The sequence below is a fragment of the Notamacropus eugenii genome, chromosome 4 (genome assembly GCF_028372415.1).
Source record: "Notamacropus eugenii isolate mMacEug1 chromosome 4, mMacEug1.pri_v2, whole genome shotgun sequence".
In the NCBI taxonomy this organism is placed as follows: Eukaryota; Metazoa; Chordata; class Mammalia; order Diprotodontia; family Macropodidae; genus Notamacropus; species Notamacropus eugenii.
In genome coordinates, this window is record NC_092875.1 from 8,921,885 (window position 1) to 8,939,494 (window position 17,610).

General features: G+C 53.8%; 1 protein-coding gene across 1 annotated transcript in view; it reads right to left on the minus strand.

The window, feature by feature from the left end:
• Positions 1–17,610, minus strand: part of PI4KA (phosphatidylinositol 4-kinase alpha) — a 120,236-nt gene that overhangs the window by 74,886 nt on the left and 27,740 nt on the right. The window contains exons 11-19 of the mRNA XM_072599706.1: positions 15,059–15,250; positions 11,615–11,715; positions 10,723–10,852; positions 8,583–8,715; positions 8,201–8,296; positions 7,619–7,802; positions 6,747–6,850; positions 5,164–5,332; positions 4,132–4,182 (exon numbers count right to left, since the gene is read on the minus strand). Coding sequence (XP_072455807.1) covers positions 4,132–4,182; positions 5,164–5,332; positions 6,747–6,850; positions 7,619–7,802; positions 8,201–8,296; positions 8,583–8,715; positions 10,723–10,852; positions 11,615–11,715; positions 15,059–15,250 — 1,160 coding nt within the window. The remainder of the gene's footprint in view (positions 1–4,131; positions 4,183–5,163; positions 5,333–6,746; positions 6,851–7,618; positions 7,803–8,200; positions 8,297–8,582; positions 8,716–10,722; positions 10,853–11,614; positions 11,716–15,058; positions 15,251–17,610) is intronic.

Genomic DNA, 17,610 nt, shown 5'->3' on the forward strand with positions numbered 1-17,610 from the left:
TCAAGTCATGGCCCCCACCCTTGGAAGATGCCTGCCAGAGGAGGGCTCCTTGGCCAGCCCCCGGGCCCTGCTCACCATGGCTGACTTGTAAGATTCTGACCTTAGCCCCTGTTAATCCTAACACACAATTTTGCCAAGACCAAAAGTTTAACTGCCATATTATCACAGCAAACCACTTCTTTCCCACTTTTCCACTACCATCAGTGATGCTACCATTTTTCCCAGCCTTCGAAGACCATCATTTTTGAGTCATTTTTAAGGTTTTCATTTCATTCCTCCCCTAAGACCAGCCTGCTGGAAAGTCCTTTCATTACTTTCTTTACCTTGTCTTAGGGTTCCCCATTACCACTGCCTCCATGTCTAATCAACTCATCCCCAAACTACTGGAAAGAACCACCCAAAGTGGCTTCCTGCCTCCACTCTCCACTCATCTTGATCTAATTCTCCCCAGTCCCATTTTCATGGTGTGCCCGGGCTGTTCCAATTGGCCTCTGAGTAGAGGGCATATTGGCCCAGGGCACTCAATAGTACTTTGGGAGTTAATGAGAGGTTCATGAGAAAGAAGGCCTTTTCTAAATGATTTGGAGAATTAGACAAATGTCATCACTGACGCATATGGGGAAATGCTGTCACGGCACGTTCGGTCGGGAAACCCTGCACTTCTGTCACAAGGCTGGGAGGTGGGCAGAGCAAGGCTTATTATCCCAATTTTAAATGAAGAAGTCAAGGTTGTGAGAGGTTGGATGATGTGCTCATGGTCATCCTCCATTCAGTGTCTGATGGGAGATCGCAGTGATGGAAGAGCCCAGTAGGTAGGGAAATGTAGAAAGGGAGAGTGACCCAGCAGATGGAGGTGGTGGCAGAGCTCCTAGTGAAGGCACAATCCATCTACTTCATGAAGGGATCACATCCACAGGGTGCCCTAAAAACAAGACCTTCTGAACTGTGTGCCTCCGGCAAGTCCAAGAGGGTAGCAGAAAGTAAACCGAAGGCCTTGTGATGTGTTCTTTGTTGAGCAAGAAAATCAAATATTTGCTTCCTCCCCCTTAATGTAACCATTAACTTTTACTAAAAACCCCAATATTATTTCTTTTACCCGTGTTAAGGGTCACACTAGTTGGAAAACAATCCTGTCTCATAAGCTTTGATTAGACATTCTACCAACCTTCATGGTAATACACTAGAAAGAAGTCTAATGCTCAGCGGCTTAATTTGTCCATTTCTTCAATTCTAAAATAAAGTGAGTACATGGGCATGATTGCATCAGATTACAGAACATTAGAGTGAGAAGGCCCTTGGAGCTCTTCCAGCCCAAATTCCCACCAATCCATAGGATTCCTGGGCATCACCTGATTTGTGTTTCAATGTGCCTGATGCCAGGGAGCCTGCTGCCACATGGGGCAGCCCGTCCCAGCTCTGCATGGCTGTGTTTGCCCACTGGACAATGTACTCTCTTCTAATGCTTCATACCACTGGGCCTCCTCAACCCCTGGAGCCATCCCAGGACAACCAACTGGCCCCTAAAGATACTCTAAGGTGGCTGTCACAGCCTCCCATCAGGTAAGGAAAGAAAGAGTTCAAGGAATGAACTTGACCCTGGTGGACACTTAACTCTGAAGTGACCCAAGTAACACCTGACCTAAGTGAGTTCAAGGGGAGGCCACATAGCATAGCAGGGAGCCACACATAGGCATAGCACCCGGCAGATAAGCTCGGTATTTAGGCCAGAGAAATAAGACTCTATGAATGGCACCAGATGGCCTTACACCACATGTACCCAAACTTCTTCACTCCTCCTCCAGAGCACGCCTCAGGGCTCTGGCCTGGGCCCTTCTCTCATCAGCTCCCAGGGACTTAATGACCATTTCTGGGCTCATGACTCTCCTGCCCTGCCCCAACCTCTTGGCTGACCTCCCGTCTCCCATCTTCAATTGGATGTTCAGGAGATACCTTACACTCAAAATGGCCAAACCCAAGCTCATTCTCTTTCCCCCTAAACCCTTCCCACACCCCACCCCCACCTTCCCTATTACTCTAGAGGACAGCTCCTCCCAGGAATCATCCTGGACTAGTCTCTCTCTCTCTTTCATCCCCCCATATCCAAAATGGTGCCAAGGCCTATCAATATCACCTCCACAACGTCTCTGGAATGTGCCGCCCCCCACGCTGCCGCAGATGCTCATCTCACGCCTGCACACTCGCAGTGGCTGCTGGGGCATGTGCCTGGCTCCAGCCTCTCCCCCCTTGCATTCAGCCAGCGTGCATCGATCAGGCCACCCCCTACTCACTCAACGCTGGTGGCCTCTCCTGCCTCCATTTTCAAACACAAACTGCTTTGCTTGGCATCCAAAGCTCTTCCTGACCTGCGTCCTCTTCCCTTTCCTGACCCCGACATGTACTCTTCCATCAGTGTCCTGGCTCTCCAGCACCAACACCCTCCATCTCGGGGCTCTGAGCATTCTCTCTGGCTTTGCTCCCAGGTGTTGGATGCTCTCCCTCCTCATCTCCCTTCCCTGGCTTCCTTCAAGTCTCAGCTAAAATCCAACCTTCTACAGGAAGCCTTCCCCAATGCCCCTTCATGCCAGGCTCTGAATCTTAGCTAATCTTTTTAACTCCCTAGGGCCTAGCATAATATTACACACACAGGGTACTTATTAAATAAATGATGAATGAATGACCCAGAGAGCCTAACCACCAGCTGTAACATTGTTTGGTGGGAAAACTCCTTCCAGGATTCTGACTTGGACACCAGGAAGTCTCATCTCTCCTTGAAAGTAGCCTTGGTAGTGGAGGCAGCATGGCAGCAGGAAAGGAACAGGCGAGAGGAGGAGGAGGAGGAGGAAGAAGAGCGCATCATGCACATCATCTCTCTTTGGCTTGGTGTTATTGTATTTGGTAATGTCTCATGGCATGTGTGTGTAACAGGTGACGAGAGAGTGTTTTTAATAACTGAAAGAAATATACAAATCTTCTAACCTAACGAGTCACCATTTCCCACAATTTTTAGCAAGTAAATACTGTTCCTGGTGAGGAAAAAGCAGCCAAGCCAGCCCGGTTCTTTTGGGACTAACTGGCAGAGCTTCCTGCTCCCCAGAGATAGGGCAAGGATCTCTCCCTGAAGGATTTCTGCTCCGCCTTCCTCATGGGCATCCTCACACTTACGGAGCCTGAAGATACTGAAGAGGGGGCTGGGAGATTACTGTGAGCTGGAGACAGGGAGCCAGACAAAGGAGGGGAGCCCGGCTTCCCTGTGGGAGACGTGAGGCCTGGGAGGCAGCCTCATGGGAGTGAGGTTGTGGGGCTTCGGAACCAGCAAGGGTGCCAGGGGTATGGCGCTGCTTGCTTTGAGGAAGCTGATACAAGAGATCTGTTTCTTTCAAAGGCAGAAATGGTTTGAGCTCCAGTCTCAGAATGGACAGAACATGAGGAGGCCCAGATGCTGAACGTGAACTTTCAGGAGGGCAAGGGCCAAGGAAGGCTACCCCAGATTCTCGGCTCAGAGGGGCCAGCCTCCAGCACCCTGGGGAAGTTCTTCCAGTATGTACCTGGCCATCCTCAATCCCTAGTAAAGCAGACAGCAGCACCCCAAAGGATGAGCTCCCTCCAGGCCCTGCTCTCACAGGCTTCTGGGTAAGGGGCAGTCCTCACAAGAAACAGAGGGGAGATCCCAGGAAGGCCACCTCACTGCCCATTTATTTATATGCCCCAAAGGCAGCCTGAATCTTGGAGCCATAATACATGAATGCCAGTCAGGACTGCGACTGACCAGCTGGGGGGCCCTGGACAAACATCCATGTGTGCACAGTAGACTAGGGATGGGAGAGAATGGTCACAGGAAGACCACCCCAAAGGTTCTGCTGAGTGTCTAAGCCAGATACTTAAACGGCTGCAGTGGGAGAAGGGGGTAGATGACAGGTCTTGGCAAAGGGCTAGGGAGGAGGAAGGGCCAAAGAGAGCCCTGTGGTTAGGAGCCTGAGAAGGGCCCAGAGGAAAGCACAGGTGACTTTCACGGAACTAAAACACTGGAAACTTGCAAGAGGAAATCCAAATAGACAAAATTGTTGGAAAGAGATCGCAGGGAAGTCTCACAGCCCAATACACAGACCCCAGTAGAGGGTCAAGGTTACTCACCACAGCAATAACAGGGATGAGCACGCCAAGGTTCCCAGCACTGCTGGATGCCTAGAAAGGAAGAGAGGGCAAAGGTCATGTCAGAGGACCCAGGAGCCACAGGCACAGGGGTGGTTCTGATCTGCCTAAGGTGATGGGGGTAGTGGTGGCATTCGAACCCAAGCCCTAGGACTCCGGAGCCTGTGCTCTTCCCTCTGGACAAGCCATTTAACAATCAAGGAGGAAAGAAAAGCAATCATGGCAAAGGACTGTGCAGTGCAAGCCCAGTTAAGTGGCGCCAGCTAGGAGCACCCTCAGGCGCCCAGGTGCCCTCCAGCCTGTCCCCAGCCTCCCAGGCTGTTCTCTCTGGGTCCTTGTGGCTCCCAAACCTGGGGTGCCCTTCACTCTCCCATCTTTCAGGGCAAGTCCAAGTCTCCCCTTGGTCCTCTATGGGACCCCTGCCCCAGCTGCCAACGCCTTTATTCTGTCCCCAGTTTGGACACATAAATCCGGCTTGGACTGCCACATGTCTATATTTTCTGCCCTACGCATTCTAAGCTCCCTGAGGCTGGGGCTATGCCTTTATTGCACTGGCACTCCTACTACCTCACACACAGGAGGCATTTAACCTGCTTTTTAATTGACTGCAAAGAGCCTGCTGCGCACCAGAGGAGATGCAGCCTCTAGGTGGAAAACAGACCCTACCTTTATGAAGCCACAGACCAGGGATAATTCATAAATTCTTCATTACTTGAATTTAAATGAAAGAACCAGCTATGTTAGCCAATAGCAGGGCTACAGGCAACCTGGGTGAGGCTGATCTAGTGGCTACACGGACAGAACCAAGAGGCAAGGTGGTCAAGGAGAGATGAAGAGAAGTCATGGGCTCAAATCCTGCCTCAGACACATCCTGGCAGGGTCACCTAGGCACGTCATTTGGCCCAGGTGACTGCCTCAGTTTCCCACTGTGTAAAACGAGAGGGTGGACTCCAAGAGCTTCTGCAGCTGCCTCCAGGTCTCCCAGGCCCAGGCCCAGGGGGGCAGTGGGCTTACCTTCAAGGCCGGCCCCTTCTCGCTGGCCCGCTCACTGGCTCGCTTCCCTTCCAGCCCGAGCTGCACAAAGAGCTCCAGCAAGTTCATGAGCAGCTCATCCACCAGGTGCTCATCCTGGATGTTGGCGGCGATGTTGGCCAGGGCGTTGATCACCGCCAAGGAGCAGTGCCTGAGAAAGAGGAAGGGCATGCTGACCCCCTGGCCCGGCAAACAGGTCCAGTCAGGCAGTTCCACACCTGCCTGGCGCCTGCAGCCTGGGGGCTAGGAAGGGGGACTGAGCTGCTTTGGACAAGAAATGGTCATACAACAGAGAAGCTGCCAGGGCCTCTGACAGGGAGTGTGCACCAAGCCAGCAGCCAGTCCCCTGTCCCCTACAAGGGCATGCTCTCAGCCAGACCCTTCCCTTTACGCAAGCTTGGAGGATCCCTCCAGGGAAAGAGTACACAGTGTGACTGTGAGGAGGAGGAAAGTGGTCAGTGTAGCCACCACAGAAACAAGCAGGAAATGCTGCTTCATTCCTCTAGGCCTGCCTGGGGGAAAAACCAGGACAGGCCTCAGTGATTTTAACACCATTAACACAACACCATCAAACCTAACAAAGACAATAGCAAATGACTATGACCTGGTAGCTAGGGCATAGGCATACTTCGGAGCTGGATGGCCACCCAGCTTCACTCAGAAGGTGGCAGAAGTTCCACAGGGGAACGTTTGAGGAGGGAATGAGCACACCATGTATTCTCTCATTTGATGATCACGACAATCCTGGCACCACCTCCATTCTATAGATGCACAAGCAGAGGCCAAGAGCAGGGGGGTGATTTGCCCTGGCTCTGAGGTGGGAGGCCAGCTCAGCTGGGCTGGACCACAGGGCCCATTCTCATGTTTCCCAAGAGGCTTTGTTCTGTGGACAGCCCCACAAGGGGCTGAGCCGGGCCTTGGTCCTCTCCTTCTCCACCCTGCTCAGCCTCTGCCTGAGCCCCTTGGAACATGTAAGGACAGAGCAAAGGGAAAGAAGACAGAAGCTATCAGGATGGAGATGCGCGAGGCCAGGGGCTACACTCCACTCTCCCTGAAATGTCAGTAAGGTCACTCCAGCCCCCAATCAATTCCACAACCTGCACGACATGCCTGCCTACCACGGGCCAGCCTGTGTGAGGGGCAGATCATTCAGCTGCTAATCTAGGGGCAAGGCCCCTGAAGCACTGGGCTGACTATACTAGGCTAGGCATGTGTACAAAGACAACAAAGAGACAGCCTCTGATTTGGGGTATCAGAAGAGGGGTGCACCTGATGTGATATATAAAAGCTGGGGGAAGAGAATTAGGGGATGGTGCTCAGGAGGAGCTGAGCTCTGGAGAGGCTGGAGGTGCTTGGAGGCAGGTGTGAGTAGGGAGGGAAGGAGGGCAGAAGGGCAGAGGGGCTGGGGGTTGACCCTGGTTGAAATGAGAGCACAAGGCGTGAAGAACCCTGCTTCCGAGCTCCTGGAGGATGTACACCATCCAGTTCTGGGGGCCTCATTCCCCAAAAAACCGCTTCCAGAGACCCATCTAACCCCCCAGGACCTTCTTCATGATTGGCTGTACCTGTAGCCATGATCCTTGTGGTCTTTGGTGGCCGAATAGACCACAGAACTGGCCTTGACGCTGATCTGCTGGAAGAGGTTCCACACCTCCTGGTAAATGTATTGCTGAAAGAAAACATTTGCCTGAAGTCACTGGCCCCTTCCCCAAGTGCCCTGAGCAGCTCCCAAGTCCAGACCCAGGTCCAGGAGCCACTTGCAAGGCCCTGCCCTTCTCAAAAGGTCTAGGACCTAACCAAGACAAGGGGTGGGGGGACTCACAGCTCCCAGAAGCGGCATCAGGAAAGCAGAGGCTTGGATGGCTCCTGCCCCATCTAGGCTTTATATCTGTCACCAAATATGCCCAGTGCTCAAGAGATCACAGGGGGATGAGTGCTGTGGCCATAGCAACTCCAGGGCAATCTAAGAGGCTGAGATTTGCACCAGCAGAGGGTGGGTATACTCCCTGGATGGATAGTCAATCTCTGGGTATGCAGAAGGAAAGATTTCCTGACCGGGGAGAAGTTGAACTAGACAGGTCCTCACTGGGGCCTCTTCCACCTCTGACCCCATTTAAATTTGATGGCTCCAATTCTTCCAGTTCTATCGATATGGTCCAGAGGATTTGCTTAAAGTGAATTCCTCTTAGAATTGGCCCAATCTGGGGACATCTGCTCAACAGCCCAACATTACAGAATACTGGCCCAGGGGTAGCCCCTTCTCTCAGATGGATGAGGGACTAGAAGGCCTGGGGGGCTGGGGAGGAGTCGGTGGGGACAGAGCCAGAAGTCAAGCTCCCTGATGCGACTCTGGGGCCCCCCTTGTGGGGTCCTGGGGGATCTGGGAAGGGGCCCCAGGCTCTCTGCCTTAGGTGAGCAGCCTTGGGGTAATGCTCACATTGCCAGTGATGACCAGGCAGCCCAGTTGATCGATAATGAGCACATCGAGTGGAGATGGAGGCTGGCAGAACTTCTGCTGTAGGATCTGCAGGATGGGTTCCATGACTTTGGGGGTATCCCTCAGTGCTACTGCGATGTGGCCCAGGGCACGGATGGTGTGGTCAGGAATTAGGTGAGCGTCCCTGAGGGCAAAGGCACAACACATGAAGCACCTACTGTGTGTCCCTGGCCTTAGGGAGCTCACATTCATCTCAGCTTCTTAATCACGCAAACCAACTTGGAGGAAAAACTGAAGATGACGCAGCAAAAGCCACTTTCTGGTTTGGACAGAGGGCCTCGTCCCTCTTCGGAACGGACCGCAGAGGCCCACACCCATGAATGGTGGGATCCCCTTCTGGACATTCCTAATCATCATCATCATCACTGGACGAAGCACCAGCGAGGCATTCATGATACACCCATTTTGTAGATGAGGAACCCGAGGCGCTGCCTCCAGAGGAGACACATACAACGTCCCCGGCATTCCAGGTCCCTCCTCCATAGCCCACCAGCCACCGGTAACATCCAAAACAGGCCTCACTTGTCGCTTTCCTGCGAGATGTAGAGCCTATTGGAGAGACTGGCCAGGAATGCCTCCACGATCACGGGATCAATCGTCAGACCAGCTTTCAGGCACCTGAAATGACAAGGAGAGCCCCTGACGGAAAGGCCTCGAGGACAGGAGCTGCCTCCCATCCAGGAGATGTCCCTGAACCCTAGGCTGGGCCAGTGTGGGGATGCCCTTCCCAGCTACAGGCTGCAGCCCCTCACCAGCAGCCCTGTGTGATATTTCGATGCCACAGCGTGGCCTCTAGGGCCCACATGATGCCATGCCTCGGCTTCCAGGGGTCCCCAGGTCCACGTGACGACATGACCTCACAGCTGGGCCTCTGGAGGTCCAGGACGCCATCTGCAGGCCTCACCTGCAGATGTTGTCGATGGCGATGTCCCGGAGCTGCTCATACATGGATGGCTGGCTCTTCTTCCCCGACATCACGTTCAGCGTAGGCTCTGAGTGCTCGTTGGTGACGCTGATTTTGATGTCGTTGCCGCCAACTAAAGGCAAACGTGGCACAGACACAGTGTGCGGCTGCTCAGCCCTGAGTCTCCCTAACAGCCCCTACTTTGGTCTTCAGAGCTACCCCAACATTTCTTAGACACAAAGAGGAGAAAAGAGTCGCAGAGCTGACTCATTCATTTTCTGATAGCACCTCCAAAGAAAAGGATTCCAGGGCAGCAAGACTTGGCAGAACCAGAGAAGGCCCGGCCCATGACAGAGACAACTGGTTGGGAGAAGGGTTCAAGGGGGCCTCCGTGGAGGGGGAGGAGGACCTATGGTACCACATGCAAAGTCAGGTGCTTGGATACAGCAGTTTTCCAGAGCCTTTCTTCCCCATTACGCTTCTAGTCTTTATTATAAGGAACAGTGGGGAGGAGGCAGGCAGGGGGAAATGTGGGTGATGTAAAAACAACCAGTATCAGTAAAAAGGCATCATTAAAGTGAAGGCCATCTTGGGATTTCCAAGCGCCAGGGTAAAAGCAATGACTTCTGAACCAATAGTTAACACATGCTTCCTGAGCACCTACAACAGTGCGGGGTGCGGACCCAAGCGCATGAGCCCCACCCTCCCAGGGAGAGGGAATCTGCCCCATCCATGGAGCCTCTGTCCAAATCCATCCACATTCAGTGCACACAATGTTCTGGACAGAATTTTTCTGAAGCCTCATGATGACCTGATCAGTGGAACAACTTGGCCAAAGTGAAAGAGCCAGGGCAGCCGGAGTCCCGCCTAAAATGCAGGTCTCTAGGGCAGCATGGGGCATGGGCACCGGCCTCCCCAGCTGCAGACAAGCAGATGGCCTGGAGTGATCACCGAGGGCCCAAGGAAGAAGGGAGCCAGGAGGCAACCTTTGAAAGATGAAGTCACAAATCACACCTATCAGACTGGCTAATGTGACAAAATAGAAAAATGATGAATGTTGGAAATGTGGGAGAGCTGGAACACTAAAGCATTGCTGGTGGAGTTGTGAGCTGATCCAACCATTCTGGAGAGCAATCTGGAACTATGGCCAAAGGGCTGTAAACATGTGCACACTCTTTGACCCAGCAATACTGCTTCTAGGGCTGTATCCCAAAAAAATCACACAAACGAGAAAAGGAGCCACGTGTACAAAAATATTTACAGCAGCTCTTTTAGTGGTGGCCAAGAACTGGAAATTGAGAGAACGCCTGAACAAGCTGTGGTGCATGAAGGCAATGGAATACTATGGAGCAGGCAGGCGTCAGAAAAACCTGGGAAGACTGAACTGATGCGAGGGCAGGGGAGCAGAAGCAGGAGGACACCGTGCACAGTTACAGCCACAGTGTGTGAGGACGGTCTCTGACACACTAAACTCTTCTCAGCAATGCACGGACCTAAGACAACTCCAAAGCACCCATGATGGAAAATGCTGCCCACACTGCACGCAGAGGGATGCAGGCTGCTTCCTCTGCTCTTCTTTTGTTGCTTGTTTTGTTTTTTCTTTCTCATGGTTCCTCTCGGTGGCTAATGTGAAACAATGCTCAACATGCCTGCACAAGCAGAGCCTAGCTTTCATCAGACTGCACGCTGTCTTGGGGAGGGCGAGGGGAGGGAGGGGGAGAAAATTTAAAACTCAAAATCTTATGGAAGTGAATGTCGAAAACAAAAAATAAATTAATTAATTATATTTAAACAAACAAACAAAAAAGGATGAGGTCACACTCATGCTGTTGACCAAGACCACTGTGGCCACCCCGGAAGGGAGGGTAAACTGAGGCTCAGAACAGGGAAGTCTCAAAGCTGATTTGTAAGAAGCTAGCATGGCAAATCTGTGCCTCCTATCTCAAAAACTGGGGCTCTGTGGATGGGAATTAGCACAAGCATTAATGAAGTGCCTACTGTGTGCCAGGCACCTTACAACACTATCTCACTGGGTTCTTCCAACAATACCACGAAGTTGCTGTGAGCAGGATCCCCTCTGAAGGCTGAGCCCCTAGCCCCGCCAATGAATCAGGCACACACAAGCCATGGGCTGCAGTACCTGCATGGTACTGGCTGTGGTACTTGTACAGCTTGATCAGCACTGGGGACGGGATGACGAGGAAGTCCCGCAAAGATGGGGTCACAGAATGAACCACCACAGGGAACCGCTCACACAGACGTCCGAGGCCCTATGAGACACAGGGGGACCCAGTTAGCAGGGGGCAGCATCCAGGGCATCAGACAAGGGCTGGGCTAGCAATTGCAGAGAAGCCCCCAAAGAACCTGGTGCCCGGCCCTGAGGAATGACCAGACTGCAGAGTGACAGGCCTCTGGAGGGAACAGTGGGCAGCAATGAGTCAGAGCCTTCCCAGGGACTAGCTGCGTCCAGCACAGCTCAGGGTGGGAAGCAGCAGGGCCTTTGCGGCCAGATAAAGCTGTCCTGGCTGCCACTGATCAGGCAGAGTATGGGCAGATTTCCCCCCTCCACCCAGCCCCAGGAGCCACAATGGACTTCAGGTTAGGACCAAGGATGTACTGGAGACAGAACTATCAGGGATCCAGGAGGAGGTGTCCAGAGGGAAGCTTCCTGAGGCCAGCCTGTGTTGGTCATTCACTAAGGGGTGATTAATCGCTAAGGGATGAGCACTGGGGGTACAAAGGAAAGTGAACAGCAGGTCCTGCCTTGGCAGGAGAGGCCCGCAGACAGAAGGTGGGGCAGGAACTGTGTCCTGAAGTCAGGAGACAGAGGTGCCCTTCACTGGCAGGAGAGCACAGCCCTGAGAGCCCTATGGGGGAGGCCAGGAGCTCCCTTGGCCCATGGGCACAGCTCCAAGGAGGAGCAGAGGCCCCAGCGGTACGAGGACAGCCTGAGTTCCCCAGGGCAGACCTGGAGGCGGACAGGATTCTGGCCAGCCACGTGCCTACTGCTCTCAGACTGCAGGGAGACTGACCTGCAGGCAGCAGATGAGCAGAGGCAAGTGGGCGATGATCACTTTGCTAGAGGTCTTGGACTGCAGCTTCTCAGACAGCTTGAGGCAGAGGTTTTCTGCTCCTGGAAAGTGAGAGAATGAAAAGGAAAAGCTCATGAGCTCCCCCAGGATACCGACAGCACACAGTGAAGTGCGGCGTGTCCAAGGAAGCCCCACCATGGTCTGACACCTGCCTTCCTTCCACTGCTCCAGATCGCAGCCCTACGCTGTCGACGGAGGCCTAGGCCTGGGGTGCGAAGGGCAAGACATTAGGATTCCTGTTTTCTAGGGGGCTGATGTGCGAGTCACAGAGACCTCACCAGCCCTCAAATCCAGCCCCGATACCAGAAGGAATCCTGCTGAGATCATACCCAGCAAGGAGTTACAAGATCCAGCACACTGTAGGTGCTTTCTTTCCCCTCCCTTCAATGTTCCAAGCCAAGGGGGTAAAATCCCCAGGTGCAGAGGAACACCATCCCCTCTCTTCTCATTCCCCTGGCTGGCCACAGCCTCCACAGATACTACCTCTAACTCTCTTATAAACACCTGACAAAAGACTCAGACTCCACGTGAGCCAAGGCGACATGGGCATGTGTAGCCTGGAGTCAAGAAGACTCGAGTGCCAATCTGCCTTCAGACATTCAGCAGCTGGGAGTCCCCGGAACAGTCACTCTGCTCCTCTGTGCCTCAGTTTCCTCAAGTGTAAAATGAGGGTAACAGTAGCCCCTCCCTACATGGATAACTGTAAAGTGCTTTGCACCTTCAAGTTCTCGATAATATCACTGCTATGATTTTTCTCTAAAGCGGAGGTATGAGCAGTAGTGAGAGCCCTGCTGCCCTGGGCCCTGGCCAGATCACCCTGGGGGTCAGGGAAGAGAAGTCTGAAGGGGCTGAACCAGAGTGCTATGGAAATGGCTTGGGCTGGGAGGGTGGAGCTGGACCCTTCAAACTCTCCAGCTTCACGCCTCAGGTCCCTGGCCAAGGGCTGGGAGCAAGGAGGTCCCCAAAGGGAGACCCTTGACAAACCTGGCCTCAACAGAGAGCCTGAGAAGGCCGCCTGCCTCCTGCTGCTCTGCGCGGCAGCCCTCTGCTACATGGCCTAGTTTGGTGGAATGAATTCTTGCTATTTTCTTCATTCTTGACTATAAAGGACAGACAGCTCTTTCTGAGGAGGAAGGAGACTAGCTATGTCATGGAAAAAAACCCCAAAAACAATATGTAAATTTTTAAAATCCTCAATACTGGAGTTCAGAGTTAGGTCCAAACCTGCCCTAAAGAAAGCTGGAAAGGAAAAAGCACTGACTAAGCACTTTTACAAAGATGATCTCACTTAATCCAGCCAAGGAGCCTAAGCAGCAGGGGTTGTTACTGTCTGAGGCACATCTAAACTCAGGTCCTCAGCTTCCAGCCACTCAGTGGGGGAGGCGCAGCTGGCCTCCACATTCCTGCCCTGGGCACAATGAGGAAGGTTTTCTGATGCTTTATCTGACCTCAGGGGCTCAGGCTCAGACCAGTAAGAGCAGAAGACTTTGTGCCATGAGATGCAGTAGAGGCAAACCCAGCATGGATACATGCTCAACAGCAGTGCCACCAGGCAGACAGTCCCCCTGTGAGGGGTGGCAAATGCACTCTTGAGTTGGGGTTCAGGAGGCCCAAAGAACAGGCTGGGGGTCAGACAATGGCCAGGGCTTTCCCAATCAGGCCTGAGGGAAGCTTGGGCAGGAGGTCTCTGATTCAGGAGCCCAGACCGGGGGAAGACCTGACATTAGCTCCCCAACGTGGCAGCAGTGGGACACCTTGAGGCCCCTTCAGCGTTCACCCTCTCTGAGCCCTCAGCCTTGGTGATGCCACCGTGGCACCCCAACATCGCCAGATAATATCAGACTCCAGCATTTTCCATTTCCAGGTCTGCAGGGTGTCCTCCTTCCCCGTGGTGGATTCAGTGTCCCCAAGTATGGCTCATCCTTCTGGGCCCAGCTCTAATGTCTTTGGCTCCAGGGATCACCCACTTTCTTCTGCTCCCTGAATCCAGGAGTCATCCTTCCAGTCTCGAATCCCCCCCAACACCACAATGCTGCAGACAGCTGGAGCATGCCCAGCATGCTGCTGCTATTATGGGAACATGGACACGGACAAAGCTAATCTTCGATCCCGCCTCAGTGCCCTCCAAAGGATGCAAGTGAGCACTAGCCTATTTGGTCCTGAGTGAAGAGGAGTCTCTTGTACAGCCCATATTGTCCAATTCCAGAGCCCTCACCATACACTGGCAGGGCCACATGGGGAGTAAGGGGCAGAACCTTGGCACTAAGACGACTCCAGGGGAGCCTGGCACCTGCTCGAGCCCCCATGCAGCTCAGTGCTGGACAGAGTGCCAGGACTGGAGGCAAGGAGACCCAAGTCCAAATGCAGCCTCAGACACTTCCTAGCTGGGTGATCTGGCCATATCCCTTCACCTCTGCCTGTCTCAGTTTCCCCATCTGTGAAATGAGGATAATAATAGCACCTCCCCTCCAGGGCCCGGCACACAGCAGGGGCTGTACCCACATGCCTTCCCTGCCCTACCAGCTCAACCCTGACCACAAAGGCTGCCAAGTGGAGGGAGGGGTCCCAATCACGGTGGAGGTGTCCCCTTCCCACCGAGGGCACTCTAATAGCAGGGCCAAGCAGAGCAAGGCTCCAAGAGTCCTGGATCCAACTCCTGGGGCCCACCTGGCCTGCCCTCCCCCCATGGACGCTCTTCGGTCACTCCCTTCCTCCTCTCGCCACCCCAGCTAGAGGCCAGGCAATGCTACTACGGCAATTCCTAGGAAGCAGCCTTCCTGTGCATACTAAGGGATGGCTTCTTTCTGTCCATTCCTTTACCCAAAGGTAAAGAGCCTCTTGTGGACAGCCAGAGGCCCCCAGTAGCTACATACAAGATATCAGTACCTCCACACACTGGGGAAACAGTGCCCCACATGCATCATCCCTGAAACCTCACACTTCCTATTTAAAGGAGAGAGAACCATCACTCACAGAGCTGGGCCCGCGGGCCAGGAGCCTATGCTGCAACTCTGCGGGTCCTGCTGGCCCCCTCCCACCGCATGGATGTGCCGTTCAAACCCTCAGCCCAAGGTGACCAGAGCTCAGTGCAGCTGGGGAGTGGGGAGCTGCCCTGAAGAGGGATGGAGAAGAGGCGAGAGTGCGGCGGTGTGGGGCAGTGATGGGCAGGCCCACGTAGCTGTCATATTGGGTAAGTGACAAGGAATGGAAGAAGGATGGGAAGGAGTCCAGCTGGAATTACAGGGCAAATGAAAGGAATCGGACAACTGAGGGCTGGGCGGTGCCTGACTCTGAAGGGCGCTGGAGGGCAGGAAAGGTGAAGGAGTTTCCCTAGTTTGGCCCCTACCCCCACCCTACCCCATACAAGCTCATACCCATACGCACCTTGCTCGTCCTTCACAGCCCAAACCATGAGGTCCACGCAGGCTGCATTAGCCTGGCAGCGGAGCTTTAAGGGGCTGAGCTCACTTGGGATGCGGTCGACGTCATGCAGGATTTTCTGCAGCTCTGCCTGGCTGATGTTGAACTGCTCTAGCACGAAGTCATGGACCTCCTTCACAAAGGACATTGGGAGGTCTGCAGAGAGTGAGAAGCAGACAACTGCATCAGGCCAGAGGCAGTAAGGCAGAGGTGACAGTACCCAGAGCCACAGTCACATGCAAGGTCTGCCAGGCGGGGACCTGCCTGTTCAGAAGCAACATGGAAGCACTGGAGCCAGGAATCTGAAGCCCAGGACACACCCCCATCCTCTGTGTAGCCTCTGAGGACATGCTCAGACTGGACATCCTGAGCCAGGAGGCTGCCACAGAGGGGACAAACCCAGTAGCGTTAGAGACTAGTGGAAGCCTAGGATGGCTGACCTTAAAAAAAGTCAACTGCACCTCCTGAAATGAGGCCCCTTGCGGTTGCTGCGTGAGGCCACAATACCCCGGGGGCAACTAATCATGGGCCCGCTTAGGTGACCCAGCACGGGTGGGCTGGCAAGCAGGAAGCCCCAAAGCCTGCAGACACCCAGGCCTCCAAGCTGACATCAAGCGGGGAGAAGGCAGGTACGTAAGAATGGGTCTGGACAGAGAAGATAGCACAGGGATGACAGGAGCTGGATAAGCCTGAGTGTGGTTCACTGCTACAGTCCCCAGCAATGCCCCCCTGGGATGGCAGCCATCTAGCCAGTCCACTGCGGCTCAGAGGCCTCCAGCATGGCCTCCACAGCAAGCCTGGGGCCTGCAGTGCAGCCAGGACGGAGATCAGAGAGGCCGTGAGGCACCTGATTAACAGCACAGCAGCCCCAGCGAGCCTGAGCCGGCCGTCCCCAGAGCTGCCGCTGACAGCACAGCTCAAGATGACCTGGCCATCGAGAGGGAGCTGGGTGCAGTGACTGCAGTGAAAATCCCTCAACAAGTGCATGGTGGGCGCTCTTAGCAACAATCCTAACAGGACCATCCCATCCTCCATAGGAGACAGAGCAAGGGAAGAAGCACTGTGGGGAATGCCAAAGGCCAGCTTCCATCAGGCCCATGGCATTTGGAGCCCAAAGGGGCCCAGCTACTGGCAGCCCTTTCTTTCCCAGCTCACTGGCTGTGAGAGCTGGGGCTGGGTCCAGTCCAGGACAAGCCCTTCTCTTGGGAGCTGCAGCCAAGGAAGGACATGCCCACTGGGCTAGACCTGCCCCGGCCACCAACTGACATGTGCAGGGCCTGAGCCCAGGGTCACCAGAAATGGAGAAAATGTAGCTGCCGATAAACTTTTCAATGGCCAGGCTTTCATGTTTTAAGTTTAGAGCGGCACAGAATTAGACAAAAAGGAAAAAAAAAAACCAAAACCTTAAAGACACAAAACAAGTTTCCTGGACCTCAACACAATCGATTCAGCAACTGCCCCAAAGTATCCCTTTAGCAAAAAGAATAAAAATGTCCTTTATTGCACAGTCTAACAGTCATGGAGGCCACTAGGAAGAGCCATAGTTTACACAGCGTGGGGCCTGGAGTCAAGAAGACCTGAGTTCAAATCCAGCCTCAGACCTTTATTAGCTGGGTGATCCTGGGCAAGTCACTTAACCCTGCTTGCCTCAGTTTCTTCATCTGTAAAATGAGCTGGAGAAGGAAGTGGCCAACCATCCCAGCATCTCTGCCAAGAAAGCCCCAAATGGAGTCACAAAGAGCTGGATAAGACTGAAAACACCTGAAAACCAACAGTCCAAGGATGGTTGCTGAGCCTTTAGGAAAGCTGTGATGCTCCTAGGATGCCTTCACTCCCTTTGACCACGACCACTGACCCTGCCTGAGGGGGACAGCCTTGGACATAGCATCAGACAGAACCTCTCCTCCGGGCCTTTTGGTAAAGGAGAACAGACAGACAGGTACATCTGGTACCCATGGGGAAGGGAGGACTTACTAAGGCACAAGCTGGGCTGGAGGGGCATGGGCAGCCTCTGGTGCCTTCCCAGGTCTCTGAGGAAGGTGATGGGGGCAGAGATATGGTCACTCAGGGGTATGGGAGAACAAGATCCTGTTGAGGAGCACGCTGGACCAGTGGCCTCAAGGGGGTGCTTAGGGGTGGAGCCCATGGTCTCATGGAAAGAGCAACCAACAGAGTCTGAGGTTCAGGGCAATCCTGGGCCAGCGCTTAATTCTCTGGGGCTCCGCCCAGGGTGGATACTGAGAGGATGGCAAGAGGCCTATGAATGGAGACCAGGGCAGGTTCAGGGCACATGAGTTTAGGACAGACTGCAGTCACTGAGAGAGCACCCAGAGGACGAAAGGTAACCAGAAATGGGAAGCACCCCAGCCTGTGCTCCATGAGGCTGGGCTACAGGAAGAGGGGACGTTTCACCTCAAAAGAAGAGTTGTGAGACGAGCCTCCTAGCACGTGACAATTGGTCCTGTGTAGGGATGGCAAGGGCCCTGGTGAGGTGGGCACTAAGTGCAGCAGGAGGT